The sequence below is a fragment of the Hemiscyllium ocellatum genome, chromosome 4, assembly GCF_020745735.1.
Source record: "Hemiscyllium ocellatum isolate sHemOce1 chromosome 4, sHemOce1.pat.X.cur, whole genome shotgun sequence".
In the NCBI taxonomy this organism is placed as follows: Eukaryota; Metazoa; Chordata; class Chondrichthyes; order Orectolobiformes; family Hemiscylliidae; genus Hemiscyllium; species Hemiscyllium ocellatum.
The window spans coordinates 134054170-134071514 of NC_083404.1; the positions used below are offsets into that span (position 1 = coordinate 134054170).

At 38.5% G+C, this 17345-nt stretch overlaps 1 protein-coding gene across 4 annotated transcripts in view; it reads right to left on the reverse strand.

Moving 5' to 3' along the window:
• Positions 1–17345, reverse strand: part of LOC132815107 (intermembrane lipid transfer protein VPS13B-like) — a 945713-nt gene that overhangs the window by 482551 nt on the left and 445817 nt on the right. For all 4 annotated transcript variants that reach the window (XR_009644627.1, XM_060823876.1, XM_060823877.1 and 1 more), the window contains exon 20: positions 2394–2503. Coding sequence is in view for 3 of the 4 variants with exons in the window: in XM_060823876.1 (XP_060679859.1) it covers positions 2394–2503 (110 nt within the window). In the remaining variant the exon portion in view is untranslated. The remainder of the gene's footprint in view (positions 1–2393; positions 2504–17345) is intronic.

Consider the following 17345-nt stretch of genomic DNA (forward strand, 5'->3'; position numbering starts at 1 on the left):
AATTACAAGACAAGCTTTACATTGAAGATTTTGTTAAGATGGCTGTTGCAAAGGGATATGAAACAATTTCCTTAAAGCTTTACTTGGGCCTTTGGATTACAAGTTCAGTGACCTTACCACTTGGCCACCATCTCTTCTTTAAATTATTTATGATATTTATACACGAACAATACTCATTTCAACACAGTAATGTGGAGGTCCAGCATCCAGGGAAACTTATAGCAATAGAGAGTCAATGAGTTCAGAAGAGTGGGGTGTATCATTGGTAAGAAGAAAAACGCCGTTTGCTATATAATGTAATTATATGTGAGCTAACGGAAATTGACTGCTATTTTGACTGCCATAAATATATTAGGGATACACTAACTGACAGGATAGAACATTCAAAAATGCCCAATGTTACGTATAAACCAATCACATTTTATAGACCTGTTTTAAAAAGCAGCTCATTAATGGGACTAGGTTCTAAGGTTGTGTGGACTTTCTCTTTAATAAAATTACTGCTGGTTTCAATCTTTCTTGAAGTGCAATGAAATACCATGACTGACCAGCTGAAAGCAAACAATAAATTAAATTAAATTTTAAAATCTCAGTAAGGAAAATAAAAATTGATGGAACTATTTACTTCAATTGGTCCTGTCGATTTTGACAAAGAACATAGAGATATGTGGCATGAAAGTGTTTTGCGCATTTTATAGGTAAATGAGTTTGACTAGAATACATTTTACAACATGCTTATTTATATTATATGTTAACTGTTATTTCAATCACTGCATATACATATCTACATTTTTGCATACATTTGCTATGGAGGTGCTCAAAGTGAATAAGGAAATAATTGTTAAATAATCACAGCAATTCTACTGCCATGAAGGTCAATGCCCAGGCTATGATTTACTGTGAACAAATAAACCAAATTTCACTTTTATTAAGTAGTAATGTGGGATTTTTTACGGATGCCTTGGGGATTACATTCCACAAATTCATTCAGTGTTCTGCAGAACTAAAGGAGCAGCCTTCATCTTATTTATAATATATTAATCTGTATTTTTAATCTCATCACGCTTACTAATTTTTAAAGGACAGCTCATGCAACACAAAATGCAGCAGCTGGAAATAACTATCAAACAATGTTGCAATATTACAAGGCAATTTGGAAGATCTTCAAGAGGGAAGCAATTCATGCTTCAGCAGCAAAAGAGAAAATAGGGTTTAAACCGACAAGGTAATAAGGACCTAACCGTATCAAATTAGTAAGGTTCTTTTTGAACTTGCTCATGGAATGTAGGCATTGCTGGCAAGGCCAATAATTATTACCGAAAAAGCGCAGCAGGTCAGGCAGCATCCAAGGAACAGGAGATTCGACGTTTCGGGCATAAGCCCTTCTTTAGGAAGGGCTTATGCCCGAAACATCGAATCTCCTGTTCCTTGGATGCTGCCTGACCTGCTGCGCTTTTTCAGCAACAAACATTTTCAGCTCTGATCTCCAACATCTGCAGACCTCACTTTCTCCTCAATAATTATTACCCATTGCTAAAGGAAGTTAAGAGTTAAACATATTGCTGTAGGTCAGAACCAGATAAGGATAGCAAATTTGCTTCTCTTAATGACATTAGTGAACAGGATGGGTTTTTAAGACAATCGATAGCAGTCTACATTACAGCAATTTGACTTCTCAGTTCAATTAATTTCACCATCTGCCATGGTGGCGTTCAAATCTGTGATCCTAGATAATTAATCTGGATGTAATGCTCTTTAGAGGATCAGTGTGGACTCAATGGGCTGAATAGCCTGCTTCCATACTACAGGGATTCTATTCCATTCTAATCATTAACTATTGAGAAAAAAAGTGACCATTATGGCTTAAATGTTTGATGCCAAAGTTCAACTCATTTACTTCCAGTTAAAATTAATGAGGAAAGGCACCCTATTTTACTCTGTGTCTTCGACAATATTTATACTTCCTTACAAATCAGAACATAGTCAGGTACTAGAGATATGCGGTTTGTTGTTTAAAAAAAAATAACTAATTAAAAACATGCAAATTTGGGCCAGGTAAGGCACTCAGCTCAAAATACTTCAGCATCTACATTTCCATTTAAAAATGTGGATATTGTTCTTTACATGTATAGATTTGTAAACCAGTATGTGCCACTTCAGAATTCTTACAGAAACTATGTTCACTTTTAGACAGTGGGAATATTCTAGTGTATCCTACTTATTCTAAATTTTAACCCAATTATAATAACATTTATTGATTGTTTTCATTGCAATGCCAAAATATTACACTATGGTATTTGGTTTCAATAAAGTTACAGAGCATGATATTCATGATAAAATAAACGCAGACAAGTTGCAATCTTCAGACACTCATCCCATCATGATCTCATTACCTGTGATCTATGTTTCACATTCATTTTCTGAGGCAGCTGAAGAAGCCATACATAAAAGATTGGGTCCACGTTGACTGCAATTCCCTGCACACAGGCCAAAAGAACAGCACCTAGAAGGAAATAAAAGCATCATTGTTTAATACAATTACTAATTAGCCATCACAGTCAGTGGGTTAGCTTTGTTAATTTGAAATCACATCAATTCTAAACATGAATTCCAGTCCTCTAACATTAATTTGAACTATTCATAATTGGACAACCTGTAAGCTGACCTGGACTTTACATTTCTTTTTCTGGACTTAGTTTGCAAAAGTTGACCATTTTAGAGACCCTTTACAAACAAGCAGTTTGGAGGAATATAGGCCGGGTGCTAGCAAATGGAACTAGATTGGGTTGGGATACTTGGTCAGCATGGACGAGTTGGACTAAAGGGTCTGTTTCTGTGCTGTACATCTCTATGACTCTATGGCTCTCAGTAGGTTCCGTTTATCAGACAAAAGCAGAATGCCATCTTATGCTTCCAGTGATAATCTTAGGACACTCATAAACCAAAATAATGATTAGCAACCAGTCACCAATAAAAGACTGGTCTGAAGCACCTTAATTATACTTTCAATTCACCAATCAGTGGCGAATAAAGGCTGCATCTTATTAATTTCTCCTAATTTCATGAACTTTTTTTTGAAAAGTTTTGTTAAAACAGACAATGGGAAAACCCTGATCAAGCACCTCCAAAATCTTATCAGTAGCACTATCCTTGAAACTCAAGTTATCAAAAATAAGAGCTTGTTCATGCACAAGATAAAGTAAACGCACAAACACATTTCATTCTTTTCAAGTGAGAGGCAATGTATACACATGCACAGAACCAAAGAAATCTTAAATCCAACCAAATCAAATTGTTGATAAGTCAAATTATCATATTATTAGAAAATTCAATTTCAACAATGCTTAATTAAGGGAGTGGGGTGGCAAGAGTCAATTCTAAATTGGGCGCAAATGGTTTCAAGAGCCATGTTTTTAAGTTCCTGTGTCCTGTGGAAGTCTCTGATGGCAAAGGCAGCAATGCAAGAATCAGTCAGACACCACCTTAGTCTGGGGTTTCCTGGCGAGCAAGGAACAAATCCTGGCCTTACCTCACCACCTGAACTCACAGGCTACGCCGGGGCTCCAGGCCTGCAGCTAGGCCTGACTACCTGGAGAAGAAAGGTGGTCTCACCCTGGCGTGGTGGTCTCCATGTGTCATTCTTCCATTGTGGCAGTCTTGACCTAGATTGACAGTCTTGTTCCGGGGTGGAGGTTCCATCCACATGTAGAGATCTTCGCCGTTGGCTTCCAGGTATTCCAGCAGCCCAGGAGGCTGTCTCATCCAGGAGTGGCAGTCTTGGCACGGCATGGTGGTTTTCTTTGGCAGAGGCTTTCAGCCTAGTATCCAGCTCACCTGCATGGGGGTCTCGATCCAGCTGCACCTTCACGCTATTCCATCATTCTTTAATCAGCTTTCCCTAAACCCAGAAGCTGTTAACTGAACTTTACTTTTTATAGTTACGTACAACTTCTGTCATTCATGTAGAAGCAATGATGGAGAAAATTATAAAAACCTTCACTGTATTTTTCATGTAAAAGTACACGTGACTATATTCTTAAAAAGTGTGCCTCAGACTAGGATTGATATTCATCTAAACAAGGATAGTTTTCAGGGCAGTGATTACAGATTTCTGTCAACACAAAAACTGGAAGTTTTTTGATACAAGGAAGTAAGAGTTTGCCAATTTGTCAGCTTGGTATTGCATATCCAATTTGAAATCTGTCCTGTACTTTTGACAAGATAACTTTTGTGTCTTTTGTTCATTACTTAAATAGTCCTTCACCGTTGACTGAACTATTCAGCTTGAATATACTCAATGAAATTTATTATTAATTTCATCTTCTAGTCTTGTCTGATAGCATTGTTATTGAATTTGAAATATCTAAACCAGGGCTCTCCAAAGTGGGGATTGGAGCCCCAAGAGAGAGATCATGAGGTGAGATTTTGGAATCACGATTTCCGAGGCTGTACTCTCATATTGACTTGCTCCATGCTCCCTCCGATCAAGGGATCGGACCAACTTTCAAACCTCAGAATAAAGTCCCATTGCAAAAAGTTTATGAAGCACTAATCTGAGCTAAACCATTTCAAGCATTACATAAAGAATTTTAATTTGGCAGGCTAAACCAATTAAACTAATCTAAATTATCTAAATACCATTTCAAAACTGACAAATTCAAATAAATGCCTCTTGCTTTTAAACTCACCTTGGGAAGAACATTAAAATTAGTCGATAGTAAGACTTGTTTTAATCATTGAGAGCAAATGCCGGTACATGTGCAAATACAACTTCACAGGAATCTCTCCTGAGCTTAAGAATTAAAAGGATATTGGCTGGCTTCAATTCAGTAATGTGGTCATAAATGCAATAAATGTCTCCTGGAGTCAATATGGGGGCCAAATTATATTAATCGGCAGAAGCCAAAAATGGATCTACCTCCAAATTTCCTGAAATTCTCCACTGACCCAGACAACATATGGCCAAATCAACGCTAAAGAATAATAAGGAAAATATGCAAATATCGACAAGAATATACCTAATAAAATGTGTTCAATTGACCATGACTTCCAGCAAGCAATGTGTTATTTAAACAGAATCCCACTCCTGTCAGCAAGAACCATTCCAGTGAATGAATGTGAGAAATACTCTGCAGTGCTACAAGGCTTGTGAGGTATTGTGAGGAATTATTCACTTCAAATTACACGTTTGCAAAAAATGCTTCTGGCATTACTAAATTTAAGACAAGATGCTTTTTAGCCCTTTACATTCATTTCTATGTCTCGTGATAGAAAATGAACAACAGAGCTTCTTTTTTTTTCAAAAATACAATACAAGGGGCTTGAATTGAGCAGACAGGGAGCACCCATTTCCACTAGCAGAGAGATCTATTATCACCAAGTCACCGATTTATGGTTACTGGAGAAGAATTGGAAAGAATATGAGGAAAAACCTATTCATCCAGAAGAGGCTAGTACCTGGAATTCACTGCCTATTTGATGGTTGAGGCCAAAGCTCTCAACTTACTTAAAGTACAGATCCAGTTTCCTTTTAAGTATTATAACCTGCAAGGCTACATACCAGGTGCAGGGAAATGGGGTTAGAATGGGCCGCTGGTTTATTCATACATGGGATCAAAGGAATGATACAGCACAAAAGGGGGCGTACAAAAGTTTTTCCTCTAATCCTTCTGCCACTGAGCTTGATTCTATGACTTCTGGTTTTTGAACTCTCAACTAAAGGAAATATATTCTTCTTGCATACCCTATTTCTACCCTGTTCCAAGGAATGCAATCCCAACCTCTCAAATCTCTACAATTCTCCACCCCAGGCAACATTCTAATAAATTTTCTTTACACTCTCTCCAGAGCAATTACATTCTTCCTGTAATGTGGTGACCAGAACTACTCACAATACTCCAATTGTGGCCTCATCAGTCTCTTGTACAGTTTCATCATCAATTTCCTACTTTTGTTTTCTATACCTCCAACAATGATGGACAGCATTCCATATGCCCTCTTTAAAAACTTAATTACCTGTAATGCTACCTATAGGGATCTGTGGATTTGCACACCATGATCTCTCACTTCATCTACCCTTCTCAGTATATTCTTGCTTGTTTTGCATTCCTTTTTACTGTTTGACCTGCCTGAATGCATTATCTCACATATATCAGAGGTTAACTCCATTTGCCACGTGCCTGCCCACTCCACCAAACTATCCCTATAATTTTGGAGCTTACAGCTATCCATGACACAGTCAATGCTTGTATCATTTGCAAATAGACACCTCCTGCTCCACAACATCACGAGCTGACCAAAAAAGAAAATGGTTACATTTTGAGCTGACATGTACACCACAACTACCGGTAGTTACAGCCATTGGTAACAGGCACTGACAGCGAAAACAAATCAATGTCATTTGACAGCTTGCATGGGATACCTGTGACAGAGCCTTCACAGCCATAAGCAAAGGTAAAACGAGATCCACCCCACCACCATTGAACAGATTTAATGTTGCATGTCCTTTGTCTCTCAGGTAGAAGCATGCCAACAACATTTCAGTTCAGCATTAACATTCTATCCTTTCAGCTGTGGATCATTCGTAGCACTTTTGTCTCGGCCAATATTTAATCACTCAATCAACATCATAAAAAATGATTTACTGATCATCAATATATCACTGTTTTGGACAACTGGTCTGACCCACAAGTAACTCCAGACTAAAGTAATGCCGTTGACACTTAAGTGGCCTCTGAAATGGCCTAGCAAGTAACTCAGTTAAAGATTAACTCGGGAAGGGCAATAAACGCCCACCCAGCCAGTGACGTCCAACTCCTATGAATGAATAAAATAAAATGGCTGCCATATTTCCAACATTAAGATAGCAATTATTCTTGGAAAAGTAGTTCACAGACTCTGAGTGTTCTTAAGGATGCTAAGCTGTTGAGAAAGCTGCATAAATACATGTTTCTCATTCTTCCTGTTGGGTTTTAGAGTGGAATATGTTTGGAAAGAGGATGGGTACATACATGGTCAGCTTAAATGATCCACTTAAGTGTGAATGATACTTGCAATAAATTCCCCAGTGTTTTACTTTTACTGTACTTTCATGACAAACATAAGATTTAGAATGAAATAAAAGTGACCAGCTATGACCAGATGTAATAATTTTCTAATAATTTACATTCAAACTGTGTACCACTGTCAAAAGTATTATCAAAATGGCCTTTTAAAAAAACTCAAAACGAAGATATCAGAAATCAATCTAAACGGTGACTATTTTCAGCACAGCACTTAGCAATTATGCTATCAAAATGATCTCATAAATATAAAGAATTTGAACAGGTGTTTGGGCAGATTCACATACAGGATGGGTCCAATTTGAAATAAGTCCAGCCCAGATGATTAAAATTTAGCAGTTCAATTAAAAAATTAACTTGTAACTGTTCTTTGAGGGCCCAAGATCTGTACCAAAGGTCTAGAAACAGTACAGAAATACTGACTTCTTTGTGCGAGGGAGTCCAGGCTATTAGCACTGGATATTAGGTTGACTCACAATAAATCTGCTGTAAATCACAGAGGGGGAAAATATCTCGCTCTGCTTAATTTTAGTTCAGACTCAGCCAGGAAAAAAGTGTGCATTGTTACTCAGCTCATTGCCAAAGTGGCTCAGTGATCCACATTCCACACAGGCTTTAGCAATTAGCTGTCCCAGGATACCGCAATCATTTTTAGTTGCATCCCCAGTATGAGAATGAAAGCTGAAGCAAAAATTGCAGATCTCAATTGAAGGGTATTAAGAAAAACATGTGCAGTTACTAGTGGTTTTAAAATATTTTCAACAAGCCAATACCATTTCCTTGTAAAGCTGCAACTTCTCAGGGACAGAATGTCCTACATTTTATCTTCCCTCAAACAGTGAAACAGACATAAAAAAGGCAAGTGATTCAAAGTTCAGACAGGAAAATCTTATTCTTTACTTCTTATTTATCAAGACAAAAGCCTCGACTATCTTTGATCCATATTCAAGAAAACATAATTAATCTAACAACTTCAGCGATCCTAAACTATCAAATAAAAGGGACACAGCTGCAACAAGATGTATGTTGTTTAAAATGGTACTTGCCAATGCAGCACCTAAGAAAGCAAATGTTATTCACAAAGGTTTTTAAAAATGAGTTTTATTTATGGCGATATCCCCAATAGACATGTGAGTAAACAGTCCTATCTTTGATGCAAATATTAGAATGCTCTCTGAAAATAACTTGACCCCACCTATCAAACAATGCTTAACATCTCAGAATTGTTATTGCGCTGGAGGAGGCCATTCAGCCCATTGTGTCTGCATCAGTTCTGCAAATGAGTAACATAAATTATGGCATTCTCCTGCTTTACCCTACAACACGGTGCCCTTTCACATTGTTCTTATTTAAATAATCATGTAATGCCTTCTTGAATGCCTCGATTAAACCTGCCTCCAGCACACTTCCAGGCAGTGCATTCCAGAACCAAACCATTTGCTGCTTAAAGAGTTTTGTTTTGTCACATCTTATTTACATTATTACAAATGACTGAAAATCTGTACTCCCTAGTTCATGATTCTTTTATAAGCATTAATAGGTTCTCCATGTGCATCATAATTTTGAATACTCGAACTGAATCGCCTCGGAGCCTTATCCCCTACAAAGAAAATAATATGAACACCTCCAAATTATCTTAATAACTGAGATTTCTTATCTCTGGAACCAATTTCTTATCTTGAACCAACAATCATCTCTGCAGCAACAGTGAACAAATAGGTGAAAGACAAAAATCAGATGCTAACTGAAAAAAATATTCTTGGTTTGGCCTAAATGATGAATTTTATCTTATTTGTCTATTGAAAATTAACATATGTGGATGGATTAATTTTAAAACATTTTTAGCAGGCTATTTTGTTAAACATGTTTCCTAGTCTTAACACTCTCATTAATTGGAAAAATGCATGCAGCTTTGGTCGCCACACTACCAAAGGATGTGGAGGCTTTGGAGAGGATGCAGAAAAGGTTAAGCAGGATGTTGCCTGGTTTGGAGGGTATTATCTATGAGGAGAAAGTGGACATACAAGAACTTGAACGTCAGAGGTTGAGGGGCTGTCTGATAAGAGATTTACAACATGATGAGACATGGATAGAATGGATACTTGGAATCTTTCTTCCAAGGTACAAATGGCAATTATTAGGGTATGTAGATTTAAAGTAAAAGAGGAGAAGTTTAAAGGAGATGTGACAGACAAGTTATTTTACACAGAGGTTGGTAAGAGCCTGGAATACACTGCCAGAGAAGGTGATAGAAGCAGATAAAATAGCTCTAAAGATTGTAACCAGATCAGCCAGGTGGAGCTCTTAGAATACGAGTTCCCTGATTGGACCAGATTAACAGCCCCAATTAGGGAGCCGTCCTCCACAGATAAGCACATGAGTGTCAGACATTCCTTTCAATCTGAGAGCTGGCCCGAAGGGAGCTAGATCAGTGCTAAGAACTCTCCATGCGCAAATAACTGGGTGTTGGGATACTGGCCTCTGTGGAGTTATTTCAACAGTAATGTTTAAGAGGTATCTTGACATATACATGAACAGATGGATTGATGGACATGGACTGTGTGGAGGCAAAAGATTTTCAGTTTTGAAGGTGTTGTGTGTCGGCACAGGCTTGGTGGGCTGAAGGGCCTGTTCCTGTGCTGTGCTATTCTGTGTCCTCTCATATTTTCACAGAAGAGTAAAGACAATAGTAAAAGACAAGAGTAAAAGTACATCACAATATCCTACTCATAATTTTCACCTTTAAAGCTCCCTATTCCTGGTAATTGGTAGATTACTAGACAGCATTAATCATACCGATAAATTGGAAAATGGTCATTCCTGATGATAGACGCAGTCACACAGTAAGAACAGCATGGAACCCATCCTCAGTTTTCATCTGCAAACTCACACAGAAAAGCAGAAGCTAGCACACATATGGAAGCATTCAAGTAATTCTTGACAAACATCATACTCCACATTGACGGAGATGGAGTGTGCTGTTAATTCATTTTTACCTCACTGTAATGTGTCTGTCAAAATGCCCATAATTTGCCCAATATAGGAAGACAAACCACAAGTCTAATTTGGTGACATTATAATTTGTCCATTATGGATTAGCTTATGCAGAGAAAATAAGGCTACTCGAGTCTATCTGTGCTGCCGTGTTCTAATGTAAACAATGCAAACAGCTACCAGGTTAAGTCGAGCATCAGTCCTAATTATTAGGCATCTAGATAAAATAATTCGGAAAACAATCATTTTGGGGAATAAAAAATGGTAAAGTGTTAAGTGCTTCACACGTGCTACTATGTAGGAATTTTGCTTCACATTCCTCAGGCATATGTTTTAGAATGTGTTTTATTGTCGAAGTCAAAGATAAAAATTGAGCAAAGAAGATGGAATGAAGGTGATGGGGAGAAAAGAGCACAGTTGAAGGTAAATAATTTAGAGAGAGGTAATTTTCAACACAGAAGAATGGCAAAGTGGTGATATCCAGTTGCAGAGACAAGGGTATTAGGCATTTATGTAATTGAAATACAAACTTTGGTTCAGCAACATGAACCAAACCAGTCAGGGAACTTCACATGTGCTACAATCCAGGATGTGCCTTAACAAGTCCAATATTTGCTGGGGCCTTCTAAGACGATGTGTCATAGTGGTCAACACTGTGTTAAGCATTGCCTGTTGGCTTAGTGGCTCAGGAGCTCCACTCTAAAATTGTTGTCTCTGCTATGTTTGTTGCAAAGAAACACAGTGGGCTGGGTAGGTGCACAACTTGCTGATCTCAGTTTTCTACAGCTTCTTTTCTCAGCCAGCTGAGCTCTCGGTTTCTGCTCATCTCTTCCAAAGCCCTTTTCAAACAATCATCTTTCAGAGGTTACAGCCATCTGTGACTGTCTTCCGGATGTCACTGTCACTGTCTATTATCTTCATATCTCACCTGCAAACATCAAAGGCTGAGGGGTGACCTTACAGAGGTTTATAAAATCATGAGGGGCATGGATAGGATAAATGGCGTGGGGGAGTCCAAAACTAGAGAGTATTGACTTAAGGTGAGGGGGCAAAGATTTAAAAGGGACCTAAGGGGCAACCTTTTCACGCAGAGGGTGATGCATATATGGAATGAGCTGCCAAAGGAAGTGGTGGAGGCTGGTACAATTACAACATTTAAAAGGCATCTGGATGAGTACATGAATACAAATGATTTAGAGGGATACGTGCCAAATGCTTGCAAATTGGACTAAATTTATTTAAGATTTTTGGTTGGCATGGGCAAGTTGGACTGACAGGTCTGTTTCAGAGTTGTATATCTCTATAATTCTAAGTTGCCATAGGAAGAGATGATCACATTGATCAGCTTCGGCACAGAGTCGTTTTCCCCAGCAGCGTTGTGCAGCACATTTGCTTACACGACAGAATAGATTTGAGAGACTGACAGAGACAACGTATAATGGAATGAGACTTGAAAAATTCAGGCTAGTCCTCGGGACTTACTAGATTTGTCAACACTGGTGTCCAGCAGCTTCATGGAATACAAAGACATAGGAGAATGGCACCAAACTGCCTACTGGTTCCATTCAAAACATTACATCCCAATCTTTCACTATATTCACACTGCTATTTTGCTTCTCCAACCTTGTACACAGACCCATTTGTAGCCTGATACCCACTAGCCAGTTCCATTCTTTAATTCTCTTCCTTAAAGAATTTAGTGATTATTTCCACTTTCTTGAAATTTATAGACAGGAAACTAGAGTTTTATGATATGCTATTTCCAAATACTCCACCCTATCACTTTAATTGAAGTGAAAGGATTAAAATTCTCAACTCAAGTTTTCTCTGGAGTGTCGGTTGCTGAGGGGTGACCTTATAGAGGTTTATAAAATCAGGAGGGGCATGGATAGGGTAAACAGACAAGGTCTTTTCCCTGGGTTGGGGGAGTACAGAACTAGAGGGTATAGGTTTAGGATGAGAGGGGAAAGATTTACAAGGGGCCTAAGGGACAACTTTTTCATGCAGAGGGTGGTATGTGTACGGAATGAGCTGCCAGAGGAAGTGGTGGAGGCTGGTACAATTGCAACATTTAAAAGGCATCTGGATGGGTATATGAATAGAAAGGGTTAAGAGGAATATGGGCCAAGTGCTGGCAAATGGGACTAAATTAATTTCGGATATCTGATCGGCATGGATGAGTTGATCGAAGGGGCTCTTTCCATGCAGTACATCTCTATGACTAAGTTCTGAAATAGCTTGTGTCTATATGCAGAATGAGAGCCTGGGACATTAAATGAGAATTAACATTCATATCACACAAGAAGAATTCAAATTTCAGTTTGCTTCAAATCATTTTGGGGAGAGTAAATCAAAGATCCTCACAAACCATCAAAAAAAAAACAGGCGAGCTCCTTCCACCCTTTCAATCCCATTTGAGGTACGGACTGCAGACTGGAAAATTGTGCAAATGCACAGATGCATGTGGTTGGAAGTACCATGCAACTTTCTGGGATAAAATCAGCCTTGAAGCTGAAACCTTAACTTCTGAGATCAGGTTCCAGTTAGGGTGAGGGTTAGGATTGAAGTATAAAGTTAGAAGTGGCATTAAAAGACATAAAAGACAATCAGCAAATTCATGCAACTCTGAAATAAAGTGTTTCTTTTATATAGTAATTGGAAACTGACTTCTGAGCTACAAACGGAAATAGACAAGGCTAACCCCAATCTGCAATGCTCAAGGCCAACCATTTATCTATATTTAGCAATAAATGAATGTCAGAAATTCATTTCAAACATCCAATTGAAGAAGGCAATGATAGTTTATTGGCTCAGAGAAACAGGAGAAAGTGAGGACTGCAGATGCTGGAGATCAGAGCTGAGAATGTGTTGCTGGAAAAGCACAGCAGGTCAGGCAACATCCAAGGAGCAGGAGAATCGACGTTTCGGGCATGAGCACTGAAGAAGGGCTCATGCCCGAAACGTCGATTCTCCTGCTCCTTGGATGCTGCCTGACCTGCTGTGCTTTTCCAACAACACATTTTCAGCTCAGAGAACCAGGACTCTATATTTAGGTGGGAAAAATTGTATCTATATGATACAATTCTTGTTCAAACAAACCTCACCACTTCCTAATGACAGCATGAGGTATCAGCTGGTAAAATAATACAGGTAGAGTACCTCAAACCCAGCATTCAAAACAGGTCGTGTTCAAAAACTGACTTTTTAAATCACCTCCCACGTGTCAACTTTAACATAGTAAAATTCATTTTTTAAAAAATCTGGACATTTCAGCTCAGTGCTGTATTGATGCAATGTAGATCTGGACTAGTTACTGGCTTTACTGCTTCACACATTACCCCATGCTCCAAACAATCCTTGATCCCATTAAACCCCGTTTCACCTAAATTGCTCACTACAAGAATCATCTCACCTGAAATCCAAAAAATACAAGGCAAAAAAGGACCATAAACAGGCCATTCAGACCTGCCATTCAATGAGATCATGGATGATCTGACAACCCTCAACTCCATTTTCCTGCCTCTTCCCCATAACCCTTGATTTCCTCACTGATTATGTATAAGCAAGGCTGAGATAGACAGACTTTTAATTACCCAACCTCAATGACCCTCTGTGGTGAAGAATTATATTGATTCACCCTCAGAAAAGAAATTTCTCCTCACCTCTGTCTTAAATATGCAATCCCTTACTTTGAGATTATGCCCTGTGGTCCTAGATATTCCCAGAAGGAGACACAACTTTTGCATCTACCCTATCATATCTCCTAAGTTACATGCTCCTAAATTCCAATGAGTAGAGACCCAAACTACTCAACCTCTCCTCATAAAAGAGTTCCTCCACACCAAGATCAGTCAAGTGAACCTTCTCTGGACTATCTCCAATGGCAATATATCTTTCCTGAGATAAGGTGCCCACGTGTTACGTGTGGTGGTTCCATGTGTCATAATGCTTGCCCTTCAGCTTCAATTATGGGCATGAATTGTGCAGTTTTAATCACGGTGAAAGCATCAGTACTAGATAGCATGAGTCTGCACTGCTAAAATATGTAGGACCAGAAGATGTTGCCAGTTATTCACTACTCCCTCCTGCATGGGGCGCTTTTGAAGTCCTTGCAGATAGCAATCTTTGAAATCAGTTAAACTGACTTGAGCTTCTCCATTTATGCTGAAATATCTCTACAAAGAAAACTCTGATTTGTTGAATGAATGCAACTAGTCCTGAAACATCCTTTTTTTTAGAAGTTTGTGAAAAAAATCACCTTTCTATTATGTCAAAAGTTCAACAACTCTGAAGTAAAACATTAAATAAAAAGTCAATGTTATTTTCTCTTCTTTCTTTTCTCACGTGAATGTACCTACGCATATAGCTTTCTTTAGAAGTGTGACTGATAATTACATTTCATTTCCTGACTTGCTGTCTAAAAATTCTTCAAATGTGATTGACTACTTTGACTGCTCAGTAACATCATTATTGCTGGAGCTCCCCTACATTTTGAGATAGAATGAAAAAGGGAGGAGATGCACCTTCAAGGGCAGATTTGAGATTAGCAGCAGTTTGGTACTGATTGCAAACCTTGAACAATGCTTGTAAACTTGTGGAGAAGTTTGTGAAGCTGAAAACAGAACTAAATGGTCAGATGTAGGTGGGAAGTTAATATAATGTCTTTTTGCACCTTCACCCTTATGGGGAGACTTCCAGGTATTGTCTTTGAGCCCAAAGGTAGCAATGCGAGTAACTACCATTTAGTGACACCATCATTCCTGCCAGATTGAAGAGAGGGTCGTGCCCAAGGACTGCTGTTGCCATAAATGGCTGGGATTGAATTTACAAAAGAATCTCTGTTTGTTGGTAATCACTTACAATAAACTCCAGAAATTGCCTGTTTTTGCTTTGTTGTTTGCTAAGTAAATAAACTTAGTTTACTTTGCTGTTTGGCTGCAAGTCCAATTCACAGTTGTCATAATTTGAAGAGTATGACTAGAGTTTAGAAGTGTATGGAAACTGCATCAACTTATATAATGGATTATCTTAGAGAGAAGACCTTATCACAAGGCAAAAAAGTAAGTATCAACTTGTCCGGATATTGGAGACTGTTTTTTTTAAAGAAAAGGCTTCTCCCCAGTAAATTACCGCAGAAAAATTTACACCAAAGAACTTCTCTGTTAAAAGTGAAGCATAAAGTTGATTAGAATGTTTGGCAGCTGGATTTAGAAATCAAAAGGTGTTTGTAGAAAAATGTTTGCTTTTTTTCCCCCAAGTCTCATGAAAATTAACCAGCATTCAAATTCAACAGTGTTTCTTTAAATTCATTTGTGGGATGTGGGTGTCACTGGTTGGCCAGCATTTTCTGTCCAATGCTGACCTTGGATACAACTGAACATCTTGCTTGGCCATGTCAGAAAGCAGTTAAGGCTCAACCATCTTTATGTGGATCTGGATTCTCACACAGACAAGCAATTCCCATCCCCAAAAGACATTAGTGAACCAGATGGGTCTCTGGATGAGAAATGGCAGATGGAGTTTAATTCAGATAAATGTGAGGTGCTGCATTTTGGGAAAACAAATCTTAGCAGGACTTATACACTTAATGGTAAGGTCCTAGGAAGTATTGCTGAACAAAGAGACCTTGGAGTGCAGATTCATAGCTCCTTGAAAGTGGAGTCGCAGGTAAATAGGATAGTGAAGAAGGTGTTTGGTATGCTTTCCTTTATTGGTCAGAGTATTGAGTACAAGAGTTGGGAGGTCATGTTGCAGCTGTACAGGACATTGATTAGGCCACTATTAGAATCTTGTCTCCAATTCTGGTTTCCTTCCTATCGCAAAGATGTTGTGAAACTTGAAAGGGTTTAGAAAAGATTTACAAGGATGTTGCCAGGGTTGGAGGATCTGAGCTACAGGGAAAGGCTGAACAGGCTGGGGCTGTTTTCCCTGGAGCATCAGAGGCTGAGGGGTGACCTTATAGAGGTTTACAAAATTATGAGGGACATGGATAGGATAAATAGGCAAAGTCTTTTCCCTGGGTCGGGAGTCCAGAACTAGAGGGCATAGGTTTAGGGTGAGAGGGGAAAGATATAAAAGAGATCTAAGGGACAACTTTTTCACGCAGAGGGTGATACGTGTATGGGGCGTTGAGCTGCCAGAGAAAGTGGTGGAGGCTGGTACAATTGCAATATTTAAGAGGTATTTTGATGGGCACATGAATAGGAAGGGTTTGGAGGAATATGGGCGGGGTGCTGGCAGGTGGGACTAGATTGGGTTAGGATATCTGGTCAGCATGGACGGGTTGGACCGAAGGGTCTGTTTCCATGCTGTACATCTCTATGACTCTATGGATTACTCACTCAAGACAATACCACCAACCAATCTGACCACTTGTGAGAGGAGCTGGACATATAAACTCAGACTAACATTTAAATCGAAGATGTGGGTGGATGTGTGTGCGAGAGAGAAAGAGAATGAGAAACGGAGAGAACAGCTGTGTTTCACACCTTGAATTTAATAACAGAAATATTTAATTATCAATTTATTTCACCAGCTGTAGTACAGTCAGAAAGAGGAAGTTTAATTTTTGAATGGAAATATTCATATGAAAATGATTAACATCTCACCTCTGCAACTCGCAAAAATCTGAGAGCTCCATGCCTCTTCCCCAGGTTTTTGAAATAAAATAATTCCCATATTCCCAATGAACTTATGCCATGTAATTACTTATAAACGACTGGTTTTTCCACACATATTTTATCATGTTACATTACCAAATTTGACTCGGAGTAGCATTGCTCAATCAGTGAGAGGATGTGCTGCTTTATAACATCAGGAGACAATAATGCCAGAGAACAGGAGCATGTTTAGTTCTTAAGAATCTGACATCTTAGATATAAGGTAAAAGAATGAAGCTACAAGGTTCATAATTTAAAACAAAAGAATTTTACTACAACTAGATCAAAAAACTTGAATCCTAATAAATCTAATCTACACTACTTTAAATAGTCAGTTATTCAAAGGCAGAATGAACTGTTACTGATAATCTGGATCTCAACTCCTTTCACACACCTATGAGCCTCAAATCTGATACTCAACAAAAATGTAAAGATTAAGCACTTGGTCTGAGTACTGTTTCAACAATTTTTATGTCGGCTGTAATTTCTTGAGCTTTCTGTTTATTTATAGCAAGATAATCCCTTCAAATATCTTCTAACTTTCCAAAGATTCTAAATTCCCCATCCAACATAGACATCTCTGGCATCTGAAATGTAGCCAACAAAAGTCACAACTCTCCATCTTCTATGA